The 21,282-nt window shown below is 38.1% G+C and overlaps 1 protein-coding gene and 1 long non-coding RNA gene across 3 annotated transcripts; one reads left to right on the top strand and one right to left on the bottom strand.

Annotated features, from left to right (window-relative positions):
- The first annotated feature begins 417 nt into the window (after positions 1-417).
- LOC145651232 (uncharacterized) lies at positions 418-12,517 on the top strand. Its single transcript, XR_014117053.1, has 4 exons — positions 418-663; positions 9,898-10,011; positions 10,391-10,434; positions 11,585-12,517. It is a non-coding gene; the product is annotated as an uncharacterized LOC145651232 (long non-coding RNA).
- Positions 1,343-6,695, bottom strand: ccka (cholecystokinin a). 2 transcript variants are annotated; one of them, XR_014117052.1, is made up of 4 exons: positions 6,381-6,695; positions 5,398-5,649; positions 5,017-5,197; positions 1,343-4,908 (listed from the first exon to the last, which is right to left on the bottom strand). XR_014117052.1 is itself a non-coding variant. In XM_027023238.2 (3 exons), exons 2-3 carry the CDS (start codon positions 5,645-5,647, stop codon positions 5,070-5,072), a joined length of 378 nt encoding a protein of 125 aa, XP_026879039.1. In that variant the 5' UTR covers positions 5,648-5,649; positions 6,381-6,692; the 3' UTR covers positions 4,914-5,069. The 2 variants fall into 2 exon arrangements, 1 of the variants encoding a protein (XP_026879039.1); XM_027023238.2 differs by lacking the exon at positions 1,343-4,908 and having other exon boundaries at positions 4,914-5,197; positions 6,381-6,692.
- Positions 12,518-21,282: the final 8,765 nt, after the last annotated feature.

The following is a 21,282-nucleotide window of genomic DNA, read 5'->3' as shown; positions in this document are numbered from 1 at the left end:
CAATCACAGTTGATAAGGTTTACTTGGAGAACCAATCTAACAGGGAGAATTAATTTTTACTAAGATATTATTAATTTATAAACTAAGTCAATTTATGAAAGACGTCAGCTTGATGACGACTATTTCCCGTCTACCAAATATGGAATATAAATCACTCTGTAGCTCTCAGACGTAATAACTAAGGCATGTATTTATTGAGTAAATAGAGTTAGGTAAACATGCATTAAAATCATTGACTACGATTCTACTAATGACCAGAGGTAATGAGTTCACTAGAATCGCTATAGTAAAACAAATATTTTACATTTGTGGTGGACTAAAGTAGTTAACTAGGCTAATGAGAGAGAGAAAAAAAATGTTTTAAATGACCAAACGGGCAGCCTACATTTCAACCTAATAAAGACCAACAAAGGAAACTTAACCCATCGATTCGTGGTGTATAACGGGTATAACAGAAAGACTTGAGAGAAGAGGAAATTTTTGAAATAGCCGGAGGAAAAACTAATTATAGGACTGAGACGTCTGCATTGCAGAGGAGGGGAAAGAGTTAGGGGTCTAATTGTGATATATAGACTGTAGGCATTAAGTGTCCGTTTTACGCCGAAACCGTCTGGATGGCGCTGAGAGTGTCCGTTCTCCATTAAACCGTCTGGAAGGCACTGAGTGAGTGTCCGTCTTACATCACGTTGCTAGCTCGAACTTGCTCGACCGACATATGCTGATAATGAGACGACTAGGCTTCTTGATCCACGGATTGGATTTTTTTTATTTTTATATATATATATATATATCTACTGGGCCTTTCAGAAGTAGGAGTTTTGGGTATCAGTGGCCAAGTGTTTCGTCCTTGCTTTTGATGGCTATTCTGGAATTAATTTATTGCCAGCCATAGGATGAAACCTTAGTCACAATCGACACAGCAAGGTGAGCTAGCTTGATATCAGCTGTGGTTAGTAAATTCCAACAAACGCAAACTAAAATATAAGAAATTCCTGTCGGACATTCTAGTAGGATCCACCACAAATCAATTAAACAAAGAAAATCACATATTTACTACCAATTTCTACCTTTCTAGTTTGTAAAAGATTAGATATCATACTTTTTGATCCAGAAAGAAACTGCAGCGTCACAGTAGTGTTCAAATGGCACATGAAAAGACTTGAATTTAGAATAAATAGTGCAGGGTTGTAGAAGTGAGCATCAGACCCTAGGATGGGAAAAGCAATTGCATAATAAATTTAATTTCTTTCCTGTTGTCTAGAAATTACAAACTAGATTTTAAAGGCTAAGCACCATCTAATGGACCACCCTGAAGATTTCCCATTATCTTAGCTACTGAAAAAAAAATGTATATGTGAATTAAGTTGAAAATAAAGTGTTCATTTTTTTAAAAATGACGAATTCAAGTAAATTGACGGGAAAAATCCGGAAGTCGAAATTCCAGAAAGTTAAATTGACGTCACTGGTGGACAACAGTGAACAACGACGTTGTTATCAAACATTATGACTGACGGACTGGGAATTTACCAGTAATGGTTCTTCAGATTCCGAAGATATTTTTGAATTTGATGAATCAGCAGTGAAAGTGTCGGTGACTGTATATCATAAAAGTGAAATTCTATCATTTATATTTGAGCCAAAGATAGAAGAAGCTGCAGCAGAGAGCAACGAACAACCTAAGCCAGTAGTCAGAATTGGGAATTCCGACTGGTAAAAACCTATGTTAGCGGTTATACTCAAAACTGAACCTAAAAGTAAAAATATTACTAAAAGTAATCTTGACAATTACAGTTATATATAGCATGGGCATTTGATTATCTAGCTGGTTATATTTCTCATTTTATTAGCTTGTCATGTATCCAAGTATGTATATAGCTAGCTAACCCAGCTAATGCATTTGCTTTAGTGGTCTAACATGCATTTTTTGTAAGTTAATCATATCTGTCTAGGTTATATGCGTCCAAGCCTTAAAATGTATGCATCATCAACACCTAATCTTCTGCGTGGCTGACTTCAGTGAAGGTCTAGTGCTAATTTCATACGTTGAAAAAAGTGAAATAAACTGACAGTACTCAAGTGTTTGGAAATTTGCTGGATCATTATGGGAAGCGTAGCGGCTATCTAACCTAGGTTAGCTAGCTAAATAACGAACAGAAACTTTGCGCTGAGCCATTAATGACAGTAACTATATTAGCTAACCTAGCTAAAGGCAAATGTTGAGGTATCGTTGTTTCGGTAAAAGCGATCTACGTCGATTTAACATTCATAAAATCCAATATAAATCTTCGTAATGCAACCACGTTTTAGCCTAGTATTGTTTGAGCCACCAAGCTGAGCAAGTCAGTCAGTTGGCTACTAACCTAGCTAATGTTAGCTAATGTCAACTAAAATGGGCGAAGTAATTTCACTTACCCTGTTTACCGTATTTCTTGAGTTTGTAAAAACGTTTTCTAACTATCGATCATCACAAGCTAGAAACTCGCTGTGTGTATGTGTTTGACACAGTCATATTAGGTGGTGCTTAGCCTTTAATTTATTTTTGTCTAATTGGTTCATCTAAAGTTCTAGTAAACACAATTAGGAGTGGTTAACAATTTGTTAACAATTTATTACCAATTTATTTATAATGAACATGAGGTAAACAATAGACAAGTGCATTGATTTGTATGAATAATGCAAATTAATAAGGAACTAATAATGAAAAAATAATAATCTGTGGGACATGTATTTGTGGACTTATCTGTATGAGATGAGGTTAAGGTACTTGACTAGTAATCAGAAGGTTGCCAATTCAAGCCCCACCACTTCCAAGTTGCCACTGTTGGCCCCTGGGCAAGGCCCTTAACCCTCAATTGCTCAAGTTGTGTTAAGTCATAATTGTAATTTGCATTAAAAAAAAATGAGGAAAATTTGGTTGTCTTGGTAAGGGTTTGAGTCTGATGGAATTTATGGTCACAGTTCCTTGAAGTATAACCAAGCTGTTAAGAGTTATGACACCTAAGAAAAGGGGAAGGGTCAGAAAGCCTGATAAAATAGGCCGTTTTATGGCTTTATCACTCAACATCATGGTGCCAGAGGGGTCCTGGTTCCTATCTGTGGCCCAGGGGTGAGAGAAAACCCAGATCAAAGTTTCATCAGATGGATAATTTATAGTCTATCTTCACTACAAGAGCTACCCCATTGGGGTTACCCTGCCCAGGGGCTGGATTCACATGTCTGAGGTGAGATGTGTTTACTAGATTGACACTGTGGAAATACTGGGACAAAACTACAAAATAAATGTATTGGTCAGTTCCCCTCATGTAGCATTTAATAAAAGGCTTTTATTTTGATGTAATATGATATTATGTATTTCAGTTTGGCATTTCTAGTTCACATTTACAGGCAGTTGCTTACCTTTTTGACCACAAGAGGGCATATTTTAATGGACACTGCAGCCACCTTTCCATGTATGATTTTGCTACACCACTATTCCCGTTTTAATTGTTTGCAAGATAAATGTATCCATATTCAAACTCATCACTGGTGTTGCTCAATTTTAAAATTGATTGAACCCCAGGTCATGGCTGTTGGTGAATGTGTATGATAAAGATTACTAGAAGACTCAGTGACTGAGTCCTCCAACCTCAGAGGATTAATCCCAGAGCTCAGGAAAAAAATGGTGAAAAACATTTCATGTTTCATCTTAAGGGCTATAAGCAAACTTGCTGAAAGCTTCAATATACAGTTCTAATTTAGCAATTAAAGTCTGTACAATTCAGATTCTGTAAAGCTAATATCTTTTTGCTAGGTCTTCAAAGTGTGTCGGGAAATCAGGGGAAAGGTTAAATTACAAAAATGATTGGGTGTCAAATTTAGACTTGTTTTGATGCCTTAATTAATTCACCAAATGATTGATTGCTAAGTGAAGTCCTTTGGGTCTACTTATTTTCCTACTTCTGTGTGGGAAATATTCCTGGTCTATTGATGTGCCTGTGGTCATTTCTGCAGCAACTTAAATAATCTGTTTGTGAGAGTCGCAGACTGTGTTTGAATTGGTGTGACAGCTAATTGCACCGGTAGCTTTTCATGTGACTGAGCCTTATGTGCATGTGTGTGACTGCACATGTGGGTGTGTAAGCGTTCGTCTGCATTTATTGGTTCAGAATCAGAATCAACCCTCTCTCATTGAGGCACACCTGGGGCATAATGGTGCTTTTTGTTCACTATAAACCACTGCGCTCTCATTTGCCATTCTTCAGTTCATCCATTATGTGCTAACTCAAGTGGTTTACACAATATATGCAGCAGGAGCTTGGGGCCCAGCCATTTTCTCTGCTGCTTGTACATTGTACACGGTAAGAACTAACCTTTTATTGCCTGCAGAGTGATCTGTCCCCAAGGCTGTTGGGGGAGAAATAGGATTTGATCCGGCCCCTTACACTCACTAGCTGTGCTGCTTTAGGGGCTCAATAACAGTCTTCATAATATAAGGACATTAGTTGTAAGCTCTCTTCCCAAATCCTCAACAAATGGCTGCTCTGGGCTTTATAACATTAAGGGAGGAAGCTTTGTGTCTGTGCTGTCAGTTTGCTGTTGTTGTTTTTTTTTTCCCCATATCACTGTGTAGTGGAATGCCTAAGATGTTATATTTTGAAGTAGTAATTAAGATGTCTGAAGTGACTGGGCCTTATCTTTAATCCTGTCCCTCTCTCAAGCCCTGTAGCTGCTAGCAGTTCCACTACAGTGCCCATGCTAACACAAACTAATCTAATGAGTGTTTCCATGGCATCATGCTTGCTTGTGAATAAGTGAATAGGTTTGTGCTGCACCCCCCGTTTCATCTGATTCATTATATTTGAAATTTGATTGAGTTTTACTTGAGTATAATAGCATCACGGCCATCAGACCATTGCTGGACACTGAACTCTGGGTGAATGAGTTAAGGCAATTATTTATTCTGGAATACTCAATATATTTCTAATGAGATGACAAATCATATATACACAAGTATGTGAGAAAATAAATAAAAGATACCACTCTGTACAGATGTTTGGCTGGTAGATAGAAAATTCTTTGTAGGTGCGATATTATGAAGAGTACTCATACTCTTCTGCACTCCGCCGGCCAAAATCCATCCAGCCCAGGTAGTCTCTGTCCTTTATTCTGTGGTTGGGGCTAGGAGACCTGCTGTTTATAGGACTCCTGCGATATGATCCTAAGAGGCAGATGAAACATTTTCAGTTCGAAACAGTACAGCAGGAGAAAGTGCTATAAAATGGCAATAGAGCTCGTAAATGTAGCCCATAGGGAGACTCATGGGAAAGTAAGCTTGTAGGAGAAGAGAGGTGAGCTGGAACATTTTCTATCAGTATACTGATAATGAATGTGATTGCTGGGTGGAAAGAAGGCACCTACCTTTCCTGGAAATGAGTCTGACCAGCAGTTCATTCAGTCTCCGGGCAGGGTCTTCCTCCACCTCCTCTTCCTGTGTTTTAGACAACAGATTGAGCTGTCCACTACGGGGTACTGCTCGGGTGTGGCGTGTGCGTGCAGCTACTGCCCCACTGTCCGACTGCCCCTCAACGAATGAGTGTGTAGGGAGAGCAAGGCACCCACTGCTGGAGAGTGCCGCCAGCAACATGCACACACAGATTCCAGTGTTCATGGCTGAAGCACACACACATACAGATGTTATAAATCCATATATTAATAAGTGAGAAATACTTTAGGGTGCATAATAATGGCAGTATGTTTACAGGTTTGTAGGAAATACTTATTTGTCAGGGAGAGCATAAATGGTAAAACAACCAAGAAGAAAACAGCCGTTTATGAGGTAATAGTAATTTGTTTAAATTAACCAAACAAATAACAGCTATAACAATTATGTTCATTCAATACAAACATAATCACAGTAATTTTCTTAAAAAATAATTTGCATTACACTTTAATGCACACTCAGTCAATGTACTTAAAGCTCTTCTTTCAGAATCCCATTTGCCTTCTTAGATGTTTTGATATTATTATTATTATTATTATTATTATTATTGCTACTACTACTACTATTACTAGACAGTTGCATAGAACTAGCAAAAAAAAATTAAATAAAGAGCAAAACAGAGGCATGTGAATAGCTGTAAAAATTTGTATATTAAAGATCTACATTATTTATCTGACCTCATAATAATCCAATAATATCTAATTATGGATTCTGTTTGTGCTCCCTACTCTATCGCATGCATGCTAATGTATATACTACATTAAATAGAGATGACTGACCTAATTCAGCCAGATTTTTAAAAATCTTTAATTAAGAAACATCCCCAGAAAAGCACAATTACTGCTCACATATACCACTCTACACCTGGTTCAAAAGCAGTAAAGAAAAGTGAAAGCAGTACCTTCAGCTGAGCTTGAGGATGAGAATAGCAGTGTTGAGGAGGAGACAGAGGGAGAGCCCTGCTCTGGGTTGCACCAGTGTGGAGGAGAAACTTCAACTTGCTGTGCTGGAGCAGCTCTTAAATACCCTTGTGTAGTGGGCTGTCTTTGGCTGGCCCACAGAGCAGCCGGCGCACTGCTGCCTCGATCGTGTGTGTATCTGCATGCGTGTGTGCATGCGTGTATTTGCGCAAGCCTGACGCAGAGCGGAATATTTTATTTTCACAGGATACACACTCTGACATTGTCATTTAGGGGAACAGGGGCCACCAGAGGCCAGCAACATCCCAAACACACGCACACACAAACACACATTCTTATCAGTAATCCTCTAAATAATCCTGCGTCCAGCTCATTATTTCAGGCAGACAACAGTGAAAATATTTTTGATAGATAAGTGAAACAAGTGAAACAGGATTAACAATAAGACAAGTAAATTTGAACCAAAAAGAATAATTTTCTTTGACATAAGACCAAACCCTGCAGTAAAAGTTGTACACAACATGACTTTTTAATCATTTTCAGTATGAAGATGCAGCACAGTACAGCTATTGTGCTTGTCTTTCATACACAATCCAAACATAATTTTTCTCTACAGTAATCAAGTGGACACAGTCTTAAGAATGTGGAAGACAACAGGTTGAATGGCTAAAGCACTCCCTTTAAAACCCGTATCTGGCCCTGAGTATACGAGCTCTGTGGTGCAGCGGTAAGGGATAGGAGAGGAAATGGAAACATTCTTATGAATGTTAACCAGTTGGAGGCGCCCATCTGTGTATGCAGAACAGGCCACATCAGGATGAAGAGAGTTGGAAAGGAAAAGGGAGATCAGAAGGGAAGAGAGCTGAAATGAAGGTCAATTGGGAGTGGAGTGGATAAAGGGTTTCCACAGGCCTCTTTTATATCTCATTATATTCCTCACACTCCCTGCCATGCTTTGAGAGTGTGTAGTGCACAGCCTCTGTAGGAAAAGACGCTACACTCTTGGGATGGTCAGGTGAATGTTCTTCCTGTACAGCCACTTTTGTACATGCCATGCTTTTACAGTCTGATTCTCTGATTGACTTAGTTTATGTTTAGCTTACATTTATACATTTTTGAGGGGCGTGCAAATAGCAACTGCTATTCTACATGTTATGCAGCCCTCCAGAACCACCAACTAAAGTTTCTAGAAGCCTCTGAGCAGATCATCATCCCCGGTTTACTAATCCAGCATACCTGTGCATCATTACAATCACCGTTATATATGCTGCTCACATGCTTCCTCATTGCAAAGTATTACCGCTAGTTACCTGAGCATACTGAGCATTGTACATTGACGTACTGTTTATTTGTGTATTGATCTATTTACGTTTCTAGTCTGTTTACAAGTTTTGCCTTGCCTGTGTTACTCCTGTTTGCCCCTGTCTTACTGCCTTGCTTTGTTCTACTCTGATTCTTGATTTGCCCTTTGGATGTGACTCTCTGCATTTTTACCTGAACTGTTTGTGAAGTTAATAAATTGTCTTTTGTCATCCTCGAGCATCTGACCTGTCTTGCTACGTGCCACTACACAGTCTTAATCTACTGAAGAATTGTCGAACTACTGTGTAAATATAGGTATATTTAGTTCACGAGATCTGAATATTCTTTCCTGGACATTTTACTATTTGATGATTTGTATTTTTTTTTCCAGAACCTGCTCAATGCATAAAATTATACATATGTCTCACGTTCAAAGCATAAAATTGTACAATGTATTACAGGAAACTTTAACTAATTTTAAACTTTATTCTTATTATTTTATCACATACTGGTAGTTTATAATCGATACATGCATGGATCCATGCATGCATGGATTACCAGTTGAAAACAAAGCTTCCAAAAGTGTATTATTTAAATTTACTTCAATAGAGCTTCATTCAGTTCAGAATAAAACCAGGCTCCCACTGGTTGTTTTAAGATGCCATGTACTCTACTACAAGAGCTTGCTCTTCATAATGGATTTCCTTTCTGTTTGAAACAAACCCAGTGGCTGACCAACACCTCTTGAAGATGAGTGTACAGATATGCCCTCATGTTTGAGGGTCTCTGCTCTTCATAAACAAAACTAACTATTATCTCTGCATTACATCACCACATATGTAGTCCACTGACTCTCAAAAAAACAGCACAGTGTGACAATGGTAATTAGTTATAAAATGTTCCATTATTAAGTGTAATGATTATAGTAAGGGTTATTCAACAGCTTTTTAATTTTAGATTTAATGTGGCCACTTCAGTGTGACCCATAAAGAAAGGTAGCTGGTACGTATTCGATGAAGAACAACCTCAGAACTGTGACATCATTAAAAGTATTTCCTGACGTTGAGTTGCCATCAAGAGAATTCTGTTACCACAAGTGATAAGTAAGATCCTATGACAATTCAGAATAGCATAAAATATTTGTCATTAATATTCAGAAGGTTTGGACTAAGGAGCCACAGTTTAATACTTGTGTTACTCATAAAGAAAAGATTCAAAGTCATTGATTGAGCATGCTTGGGGTGATCTGCATTAGACCTGCATCAGATACAGCTATGAGTATTAACACATGTATTAAACTGTAGCTCCATAGTCCAAACCATCTGAATTACAGTAACCTGTATAATGCTGGCAGTCCTGTCTGGTCAGCTGTGTTTCCCTTCTCCACACCACTTATCAATGTGAAAATCCTCATTACACAATGCAAATAAGTGGGCTCCAGTTAGCTAGTACCAATAATTATACCATTTTTGGATTTTCAGATTATTTCTCTGTCTTCATAAGATCAAAAGCCTTACTGGGGCAATTAAACTTGTGGATAAGGATATAGCCTTCCAAAGCAGCTCCCAAGCCAGGCAAAATCTCTTCTCATCGGAACAATAGGAAGATTATGAATACCAATGAGTCTAAACCCAACAGAGAGAAGCCATCCTTCCACACTCCACACGGTCTCCATGAGCGAGAAAAAGACAACATGATTCATTAAATAACGCCAATTGCAGAACCCATCGTTTGGAGTGGGTACAGAACACTGGCACATGAGAGTAGCAATTACTTAGAGTGTGTGAGTCAGAGGACAGACAGCCTTTTTACCAGCACTCTCTCCTACCACCACATGGATACTTCTGGCCTTCTTGATGCAGTCCATCGTCAGGGCAATTTGGGAGACCAAATCTCACTGTGTTTTCAAAAGGACAGATAGAAAAGAACAATGCCAAAGTAGGAAGGCATTCTCTTCAAACACCTTGAGTATGATGACCCACTATGAACTAATATTAACAAAAAGGTGAGTCAAGGTGGACATTTGTAAGACTCTAGCATCCAGTTTGTGCTATGTATATACAGGCTGTAAAACAGTTTTAATAGATTATAACCTGATTTGTTAGTAGTAGATATTTTCTACTACTCACAGAAAATAACAAACACAGTGATGTTGGAAGCTTTAAAAATACTAATTTCTGGCTTTCTGGCCCGCAGGCTAATTTCTGGCACTTTGCAGTATTATGGAGTACTTTGGAAGACACTGGAGACAATCTTGACAGTGGCCTGGAAAAACAACAGAGTTGCTTCACAACTTCAGGACTTCACAGAGTAAGTGGGAAGGTGCCTGATTATAGTCCTGAGTAATTAGCTTGAAACAGCTGTGACTAATTTTACAGAGGCAAAACGGGGACGTGCCAGTCCAGGTGTGAAGCTGCGACAGTTGGGCTTTTCTCATCCACTACATCAACCGGTTCTGTAATGTCTATAACTACTTGCAATAAGGAAGGTTAAAACTGATAAATGAATTGTCCCTTAATTATAACAGAAATAAGACAAAAATGCTACAACCATACAGCCATTTCATAGAACAGCCTTTAGAGCTATCATCATCTTAGAGGCTTTAGTAACACCCTTTACCTGAAAAATCATCTGAAGTCTGGCATTCTGTTTTATTGACGTCCAACTGTTTTCCCATGTTTGATCGCAGGCAGTCTTTCTTCAGTTCCTCATCAGCTCTGGCATTCTGGAGAGGTAAAGGCGAATGCACTCCTCCTCCCAGTTTAATGTGACCTGGACTGCATCTTTTACATCTACTAAACCTTAACTGTTGAGCATCTCAAACATTTGCTTCTAGTGTGCAGCCATGTAGATCCTTGACTGGTATGTTGCATAGCAACAGTTTGAGCAAGTGACTCTGTCGTTCTTCCTTGCTGGCAGGTAGCACAGCTGGGAATCAAACATGTTTCTCTATCCTGCTAAGTAGTGTTTTACTGGAGCACAATTTCAGGGCCTAGAAAATGAGTCTTAAGTAAATTTGTCTAAAACAGACACACAAATGCTGTAATTGGTGGACAGAAATGGTCGGCATTATTGCTGGGTTGCTACTGCAGTGCTTCTAGAAGTGGAAGGAATGAATTCCCTAACAATATTAAGTCATTTAAGACATCAACATTTCATAGCTGAGATGGGAAACAGATGCCATGCACTGCAACAACTAAACTCATAATGGCAGAAGAGAACAATAGTGATATTAATATCGGGTTTCTAAAGAAGTGCAACCAAGTAGTCATTATCCCAAGTTTATACACTAGGGTAGATTGTGTAATTATGTATTTTACATAATGTCTTGTTAGAGATTGTTTCTATTATAGAGAATTATTTATTTCCTTTTGCTACCCAGTTACACTGTTCCTTGTGAAAGACAACATTATCTGTGCCATTTCCACCCACTGTTCATGGTTCACCAGTTTTGCTGGACACACAGCATTGTCCTACAGCTGTGTTTACAACTGCATAACATAACTACACTAAAGCCACTTCTATGATCACTGACATAACACATCATTGACATAATGATATTAGAGAGTCTATGGCAAAGGTCTGTCTGCTTAAAGTAATTATGCCACTCAATCTTCCGAGAGAATTAGATTTACATGGTCAGCTAAAAAGCTTAAACAGCTAAAAGTAATTTCTTTGGATCTACATGTTTATATCTTAATATTTGCTTAAGCAAATAAAGAATTGATGCTCATACATGTTAATTTTAATTCAAATCCTGTTGCAGAATATATTTTGTCTATGTCTCTTTCAAAACACACACACACATTGTAGTCTTCAGTATTTTTTAAAAACTTATTTTAACAGCTTATTCCTATTTCAAATTCAAATCTAATATTCTTAGGCTCTCTCAGGACAGTCCTGGCTATTTCAACCCAGTAAGCCTGAGGGCCTCCTCTTAATCCAGCAGAGGACTGTCAACCTGTTTCTGCACATCATGGCCTCCCTCCTCTTTGCCTGATTCACCACTTCAGTCTGTCAGGCACTTCTCACAGAGACCTCCCCGGAGACGTCACTGCCTTCATACAGTGCTCTCTCTCTCCATCCCCCGCACTCAGAGCACACACACAAACTCAGTGCCACATTTCCTGCCCTTCAAAACAACAAGAAGGCAACACTCAACAACACCACATGGTCACTGAAATTTTGGGAATAACTTGCACATTGAAGGACAAAAAGACAGGAAACAGTAGAGTGTTACAGAATGCTTACATTTGGACTTTAAGGGTTTATGGGTCCTTAAGGGTTAATATTAATGAATTGTATGTCATCATTTAGTTCAAAGGTAAATCAATGAAATAAGAATATGAAAAAGAGTGTTATCGTATTCAAGGAGTTGAAGGAGCATGAGACTACATTCATCAAATACAATGTAAGTGTGACGCTGGCAGGGAGGGCGCCATACTCAAATGTGGGGAAGGATTTTGGAATAGTGAAACAAACTGAAGAGCACATTGGTGAGCAACTAAAACAGTAAACAGCGATAGAACTCAGGACACTGAGACGCAGTAGAATAGCAGCAATCCTCGAGACGCCTTGTAGAGTGTGATAGGTGAAATCACAGGTGCACAGGTAATCAAGCAATTGAGAGCAGGGCAAGTGCAATGGGTCTTTGTGTGCATGTCTGCGTGTGTGTGTGTGTGTGTGTGTGTGTGTGTGTGTGTGTCAGTGGGAATGTCCCTCAATCTGAGTGCCTGGCACACCAGGGCAGTAAGATATAAAATCAGTTTATATCCCTATCTTCCTACATTTGTCTGTTCTGTAGCAATAAACTCTAAGAATATAATATATATTCATATGACTGCTTTTGATTTTGGCAGATGCAGAAAGAAGGATTAACAATGATTCTACAATGATTCCCTTGCAGTACTTCAGCAAAAATCTACTAAGAATTAAAAGTACTAATTTAGTAAACTACTTGACAAAGAGAGAAAAAAAGAAATCCTGAAGGATAAAAGAGAAGAAAAAGAACTCCCTGAGGAAACAATGACAAAAGTATAATGATTGAAATGAGGTGATATGGAGCAATGTTCATTCTGCTTCGAACTGCAGGAGTGCAGTGCTCGTCACTGGCCTTGTCCATAGCAGGAAGCAGAATGATTCTTTGTTGAGGATGAATGTTTGTTTGGAATAGGACCAACCACAGAAGGCCAATAAAAAGTTAATGTCTGAGCAAAATCTCTAAAGTGAATGGTTTGCCTCGGGCCCCTGTGTTCCCTGTGCTGGAGCATGCTGTATTTCACCGAAACTCTTGTGTACCACAGTGCTATCATTTTAACATGCCTGTTATATAATCTGGCAGGTAATTATTAATTTCACATTTCATGCAAAATTTTAATATTGTAACACTCTGATCAATGGACTTTCATTGCATTTCTACTTCCATTGGCTTGCGGTTTACAATATTTTTCCTTTTGTTTAACTGGCCGCTAGCAAAACCTCACAGTTGTAAAGTTACCAGAAAATTATCTGCCTCTGAGCCTCGGGCACAGACAAACTAATCGTTTGCTGTAACACTTTTAATGGCTTCTGCCCTGTCTGAGAGGAGAAGTGTGACCTCTGTAACTGATCTGAGACCTGTGCTCTGCTCTTGCATTTAATGTTTGACGTGAAAAAAGCGAGAACTGCTAACTGGAAATGTACTGTCTAAGAGACTGAAGAAAGTTTTTAGTTATCCAGTGAGAAAACATGAACATGCCATGAAACACATTTCACCGTAATTGTAGTATATTAGGTTATATTTTAAAATAATACATTAATAATTTAGAAAGGAAGGAACTAAACTGTGCAACTTGCGTCACATTCAGCCAACACTGAAAATGCATTTCAAGCACTTTTTTGTTGTTTTTTTCTTGCATTTTCAACATATTTTCAGTTTGATCTCATCTTTGATAACTCCATTTTTAACACTGCACACAATAACATTGATCCTCTAGTACATTATGAGAGCCCTAAATAAACTCTAATATCTAAAACCTTTAGGCACGGAAATTAACTACGCATCACCTGCTCAAGAGCCATGCTGAAGGGTGCCACAGCATTATTATGTGGGCAAACCCTTGTTTGTAATCCTGTCATCTATCATTTATAGGCAAGTGTTCATTATATAGTGCTGAGTGGTTATGCACCATGTGTATGAGTTGGAGCAGGAGCAAAGCCCTCCAGGGTCCACTACTCATGGGCACAATGTTCCAAGACCAGCTTTTGGAGAGATGAAAGAGAAAGCCAAAGTGACATTGTCAATGAGAAAGCACTGCAGAATATATATATATATATATATATATATATATATATATATATATATATATATATATATATATATATATATATATATATATATATATATATATACATACACACACACACAGCAGCAAAAGCACAAAATGGCTAAATGCTGAATGGCTAAAATTAAATCAAAAATATAAAGTGATCTGGTATTGCCTTATGTTTTGTAAGTTTGTTTCAGCAGTTAACTGCTGATCTATCATCTCCTAGCTAATGGGAGCACACCCACAGAAAGAGAAGAAGAGGGAACCTGAGAGAGAGCAAGAGAGCGAGAGTGAGAGAGAGGGGACGATTGAGTGAACAATCCGGATGCTATGAGGTCTAATAGAGAATGGACTATAGTTCAATCACTCACCCATGCTGCTCTCTGCCCTGCAGTGCTCGATAAGGCTAGTCACAGGTACACAGAGCAGAAAGTGTGTAATGACCAACCGGACACCAAAGAGACAGAAAGCAAATTGGCTCCCAAGGGCAGCAGAGTGCTGTCTGGAGCCCGTGCAGATCATTGATTTGGCAATGTAGGGCAAGAGCTTTGACAGAGGATAGAAGTGTAATTGTGGACAGGGGAATAAGGTTTCATACAAAAATATGGAGTCTTTCAGGGTCTTTTTTAGGGTATTCTCAACAAGCAATATATTGTGGTTTTTTTATTGTATTTTTTTCTTTGGGCATTAGAATCAGTAACAAAACATTACACGTTAGCATTAACAAACTGATATTCAGAAGAGGTATTACAATTAACTTTTGTGATACCTGCTCTGTGTATTGCCTTTCAATATAGAGGGTGTCATGTACTGCCATGTATTAATTATATTGAGTAAGTATTTGAGAGCTTGATGTCCACATGATATAATTTCTTGTGTGTGGCCAGATAAAGACAAGTAGGGAGTGGAGATGAAGCCTGTGAAAAGCACTTGAAGGATCCCCACAGACGTGGGAATAACAATAGACCATGAATGGAGGGTGTGAGAAAGGCCAGTGTGATAAAAAATCAAGAATGCAGGTCTGGCAGACCAATTGTACATGCACAAAATAAGGCTGGAAGGTGCACATTTAATCTGATCTATGTAGGAACCCCCCTCCTTTCCTCCTTTCATCCTCCCTCTTCCGATTCTCTTGGTTTTATATGGATGTATGCTATGAGGGATCAGCTGGTGGTATTCACCACACCATGTAAGCAGAAGGCTATTTACAACATTCTCCATAGAGTATATGCTACCACAGTCAGGTTGTATGAGTATATATGCACATGTCTCTTCCTGATTTAAATTTTGTCTCAAAGCCAGCCACTGCTCTGAAATATGTGCTCAGACAATATTATTAACAATAACATTTATCTGAGCCATAATTAAATAGGACACTCTCATATAAAGGACAATTACTATTGTACTTGTAATAATGTTCAGAGCATGCAGAGGTTTGTCATAAAGAAGTCCTGGAATGGAGCAGAGCCTTCTTAAATGATTCATTACATGATATCAGTGATTTGAAGCAATTGATACAGAGTGATGTCAGAAGTGCTTATTGGCCTACTTCTGAGCTGTTTGATGTATTAAACATCTCTACCTGTGAGAATATTCTGTTAAGCTTAAGGAATTATTATTGAAATTTGCAACACAGTTTCTCAAAACACAATCTTTATTCCACAAATGTTTTAAACAGTCACTGATGCAAAATGCAAAAAGCATATGAGCTTCTAGAATTATTACCTAAATATATAAATACACGTTTTTTCTTCCTTGTTCTTTATTATGGCAATATGGTCAAAACCATTTTTATTACAGTTTTAATTAATGTTTTATTCACTAAGACTTGAGAATCAGTTGACACACTGTTGCTCCTCTCCCTAAGGTTAGATGTCCTACAAAGATCAGTTGTGCACTGTGTGCATAATTATTAGTGAGTATTTTGACCATATCATCATTTTTATGCATATTTTCCAAATCCAAGCTGTATGAACTTGAAAGCTTATTGGATTTAAGTGCAACAGCCCGAGTGCTGCAGAGCAAGGAGCAGGACGTAGACTCCTTCAGCGTGAACAGACATTTATTGACGACACATGATACGAACGAGAAACACAATGGCACTCGTGCAGAACATGCAAGGTGAAACGCAAGTAACATCTGACACCAACACAACAAACAGAACCAAAACCAGAGACAAAGACAGACAAAGACGAACATACCAACAGGGATTTAAATACATACAAACATAACAACAATAAACCTTGTGCAGGTGTGTGCCAACAACAGGGTTGTGCTTACAAACAAGATAGTGTATGAACTCCCACTGCACGCGGCGGTCCGTACCACATGAACAGTGGGAAGGGGAGCGTTCCATGACATAAAGCATATCAAGTGATGTGCATTTTTGTAATGAGGGAGGGTGTGGCCTAAGGAGATCAACACCCTATATCAAGATGTGCATAATTATTAGGCAGCTTCTTTTCCTCAGGCAAAATGGGCCAAAAAAGATTTAACTGACTCTGAAAAGTCAAAAATTGTAAAATGTCCTTCAGAGGGATGAAGCACTCTTAAAATTGCTAAGATATTGGGGTGTGATCACAAAACTATCAAACATATTGTTGCAAAAAGTCAACAGGGTCGCAAGAAACATGTTGAGAAAAAAAGATGCAAATTAACTGCCAAAGACTTTAGAAGAATCAAATGTGATGCCACCAGAAACCCATTATCCTCCAGTGCTGTCATATTCCAGAACTGCAACCTACCTGGAGTGCCCAGAAGTACAAGATGTTCAGAACTCAGAGACATGGCCAAGGTAAGGAAGGCTGAAACCCAACCACCACTGAACAAGACACATAAGGTGAAATGTCAAGACTGGGCCAAGAAATATCAAGACAGATTTTTCAAAGGTTCTATGGACTGATGAGACGAGAGGGACTCTTGACGGACCAGATGCATAGACCCGTGGCTGGATCAGTCGAGCTCCACTTCGACTCAGATGCCAGCAAGGTGGAGGTGAGGTACTGCTATGGGTTGGTATTATTAAAGGGGAGCTAGTTGGACCTTTTCGAGATGAAGATGGACTCAAATTCAACTCCCAAACCTACTGCCAGTTTTTTGAAAAGTCTGCATCTTTCAAGATGACCATGATTTTTATGTAATGCTCCATCGCAGGCATTGAAGTATTCAATTGCATGGCTAGCCAGTAAAGGTCTTAAATATGAACTAATAATGACATGGCCCCCTTCCTCAACCTGACCTATTGTTATTGAAAAGAAGGGTGGCTATACTGGTCACAGAAATTTTTTTTTTAAAATGTCAGAAATGTTTATTTGTAAACTTGGGCATTATTTGTTGTTTTATTATTCTCATGTTAACAGAAATTTAAATAAATTTGTTTTTCATTTAGTTGCATAATTATGCACAATAATAATTGCTCAATAATTATTATAATTAAAGGTGTAACGGTCAGCAGTAAGGAGGCGGACGCATGTGCGGAGAAGTGCGAGATTTAAGGGCAAATACAGAGTCGTAGTCGTAAGGGTAGTCCAAGGTCATTGAGCCAATACGGAGATTACGGGGATACATGATCAAACAAACAAAACACACGAAGGCAAACAGGGGAAGCAGGCTATAACAAAGGCTAGGAAACACGAAGGCACGGAGTACAAACTTAAAAAAATCTTTGAAAGTCTTTGGTGTGGGGATCTTTGTGGGGATCTTTGAAAAAATTCACTAAACATATAAACGCAATGAACAGCAAAAACACAAGGAATCAGACATGGCTTAACTACACGAATTTAACAAGGTAGAAACCGGGACTGGTATGAGCAATCAAACGAGGGGCGGTGAAAACGAAACTACGGCATGGAATTTAAATATACAAGACTAGGAAAACATGGAACACGAAGATGGGAGGGACTAACCGTGACAGACGGCAAGAAGACCTGGGGGGCCACTAGAGATATGCATGCATCGCTTTGCTTGTTCTTGATAATGTGTCTGCCATTATAAAATCAGTAAACAAATGTGGTCTCCATGGGAAGTTACCAAGGAGGAGACTGTTGCTGTCGATGACAAATCAGACAAAAGGTGAACTTCTTGGTCAATGTGCAGTGTTGTGCTTGGAGAAAATAGAACACTGCATAGCACCACCCAAACCTTATCCCAATGTGAAGCAGGGTGGAGAAGTGTAATGGTGTGGGGATCTTTTCCTGGCCCAAGGCCTGGATGGCTTGCAGTCACTGGAGGAAAAAAAAAAAAAAGTATAGTACCAGAGAATTCCACAACAGAAGGTCAGGGCGTCTGTCTGTAATCTAAAATTAAAGAGGTTGAACCAACAAACATGGCAATGATGCAGGAAAAATCTAACAATAAAAACTCTCAAACAAAAGAAATTTAATATTTCAGAAAATATTATATATTTATTTTAATATGCTACATGGTGGTGTAACTGAGAGGCTAGCTTGTCACCAGGGAGATTTGGCCAACATAAGCACCACTGTGAGAGTGTGTGCATTGGCATACAGATGTCAAAATGTCAGCAGTAATAAGAGTCCTGCATGCAACTGAACAGTGATCTCTGGTAGTACAAGTTGATGTGTGTCACTTGGTTTTAATCAGGCCTCTTCAAGAATAAAATGGGAACAAATTGGTTTTGTTCCCAGGTCATGCAGTGGGTGTACTTTAGCACAAGCAGCTGCTGGTGCGAGGAGACAAAATCAGGCTACAAAACCCATGCAAACACAGCTCTCATACTGTAATGTTCATCATTGACATCGTGCCCTTGCCCTAATACACTTTAATTTAATACACTTAAATTGTTCTTGTTTGTTTACATGTTTTGGCTGCTTTTGATACTATGTTTATGTTGATTTCTGAACATATTTATTCTTTTTATATTTATAATTTTTCTTAATATATGTTTTAATAATATATATATATATATATATATATATATATATATATATATATATATATATATATATATAATTATCTGCCTTAGTGAGTTTACTTTTATTGTATTTTTATTATAAGCTTTAAATGTTCAGTGATATCTGTTACTTACAGAGGCTGAGAAGACAAAATATGAAAAATATGGCAATTTGAATTCAACCCTTCTCTTTAAACTAAGGAAGATCACATTCTCTGTCAAGCATGTGATTTATTACAGACCCCTCAGGCTGATTCCAAATCAGATTCAGGAAGCCATTGGAAAGATAGTAATACAAAAGCTGCAGTAAAAGCCTCTTTCTATAATCAATAGAACACAAAGCATTATTAAGGAGCATGAGTATAATTCTTAATTCACTGACGACTTTGATAAGGAGCATCTGTCATGGGGTAAAAGTGTGGGGTTACATGTGTTTACCCAGAGCTCTAAAATGTCAAGTCTTTATTGGGCAATCATACAGTAACAGTCACACTGGCCACACACACTGTTATTGTGAAATTAAAGAAACTATGCTATATAGCAGGTGTGTGTGCTTTTCACTAAATGATCTTGCACAAGCTCCACACAGCTATCTGAATACTACCAAAAATGTTACCACTATCAATCTTTTCATTTAGTTACCAACAAAAATATTGATAAACCTACTTATCTAACATTATAGATTTATAAAACAGAGAACTTTCATATACAGCACATAACTAACAGCAACAGAACAGAATTCACTAAAAAAAAACAAAAAACATACAGTGTATCGTGTAAATGGAAGGTATACTAAGGGTATGTGGTACATAAGAGCCAATTCCAGGGCTCCATGCACCTAATGCCTTCCCTCACTCATGCTTATGTGTTACATGAACACAGCAGCACTGACATGTAGCATTTATGTAACAGGGAGCTCAGAATAGAGCCCTGCTTCAAAGCAGCTTCTACACCACATCTGTAGGAGTTATGTTACTGTAGTCAAATCTGTTGTGAGACAGTAGGCAATGAAAAGAATGAGATTAATATTCCTATTATATTTTGTCCGTTTCCTCACACTGTATGCTGCTAGGTCATATATCAGAAACAATGACACAAAGGCAACAACCATTTCATAGATTCACTTAGCTTTATGGCATTGCATTTTACACTTACTTTGTACAGCTGTGTTCACGGAAGTATCTTTAACATGAAAATGCTTCATAATATTTTCCAAGTCTATTGTGTTTTGTATTTAAATGTTCGTTTGGTAATAAAGTATGTATTAGAGTTAATTCTAATTTCACTTTTTCTTTCCTTGATGTAGACACAATATCAGGTGGTTTACAGCAGTGGATGTGTGTGAGTATTGACAGAGAATTAGATGTATTGAATTTTAACCAACATAAGGATGGATAATGAGAAATCAATCAAAAAATCCCTGTGGACCAGGACAGAGGGCCATAACTGAAGTTCTGCACCTGGATATGTTATTATTTGACCAATAAATCATAAGTGCGAACTATGAGGGAGAGGTAGTGACAGGAAAGTGGTGTAAAATATTAAAAATGCTACTAAAAACAGGGACTACATGATTCGTGCACTGTTGGCCACACCATATATGAACATGCATATACACTCCAAAAGGTAAAATCACTTTGGGGAACCATTTCTAAAGCCCATTTAAATAGGTTCAATGTGGGGTCACTGAAGCATCTCTCTGATGACCAAGTATTCCATTAGGAGTTCAAATACTACTACTAATACTAAAAATAAATAAACATGTATGCTGTGGCTCTAACTTCTGCATAGGACAGCATCACCAGTATTACTCCTTCTTTGAGAATTCTAGCTTTCATACGTCTGGCCTGAGATATTTATAAGAGATCAAATGATTCTGTATTATATGTTATTACCATCAGCTCAGTACTGTTATTGTTTCATTTATGTGAACATATCTCCCCTGCTACCTTTGAGCTAAGCATTTGCAGTACAAATGCAGGGAAAATGTTCAGTCATTGCTTAAACAATTAATGTAGACCCTTCTCTCTATGTTATCTGACAGATCTTGCATGGCAGCTGTTTAGCTGAGTTCTTTGTAAATAAATTGTGATAATTTATGGACATGTACATTGTCATTCTTAGCAATTACTTCATATTCTGTGATATGTGGATGAAAACTTACATACAGTTTACATACCATAAACAATTTAAACATGAATTCAGAAAACCATTAAGAATTAATTCACTAGCCATGTCATTTTCTTCACTTCAGTACATCGTGATTTCTTGGTTTGTCATCATATTCAAGCATTTGCAGTCTGAATTTAAGGTTAATCACATATATTGTAAAAACAGGTTATATAGCATATGCTTATTTAT

Source organism: Electrophorus electricus, chromosome 14 (assembly GCF_041902795.1).
Source record: "Electrophorus electricus isolate QZ-2024a chromosome 14, ASM4190279v1, whole genome shotgun sequence".
NCBI classification, from domain to species: domain Eukaryota; kingdom Metazoa; phylum Chordata; class Actinopteri; order Gymnotiformes; family Gymnotidae; genus Electrophorus; species Electrophorus electricus.
The sequence above is the reverse complement of the archived record's forward strand: the minus strand, read 5'-3'. Positions and strand labels throughout refer to the sequence as shown.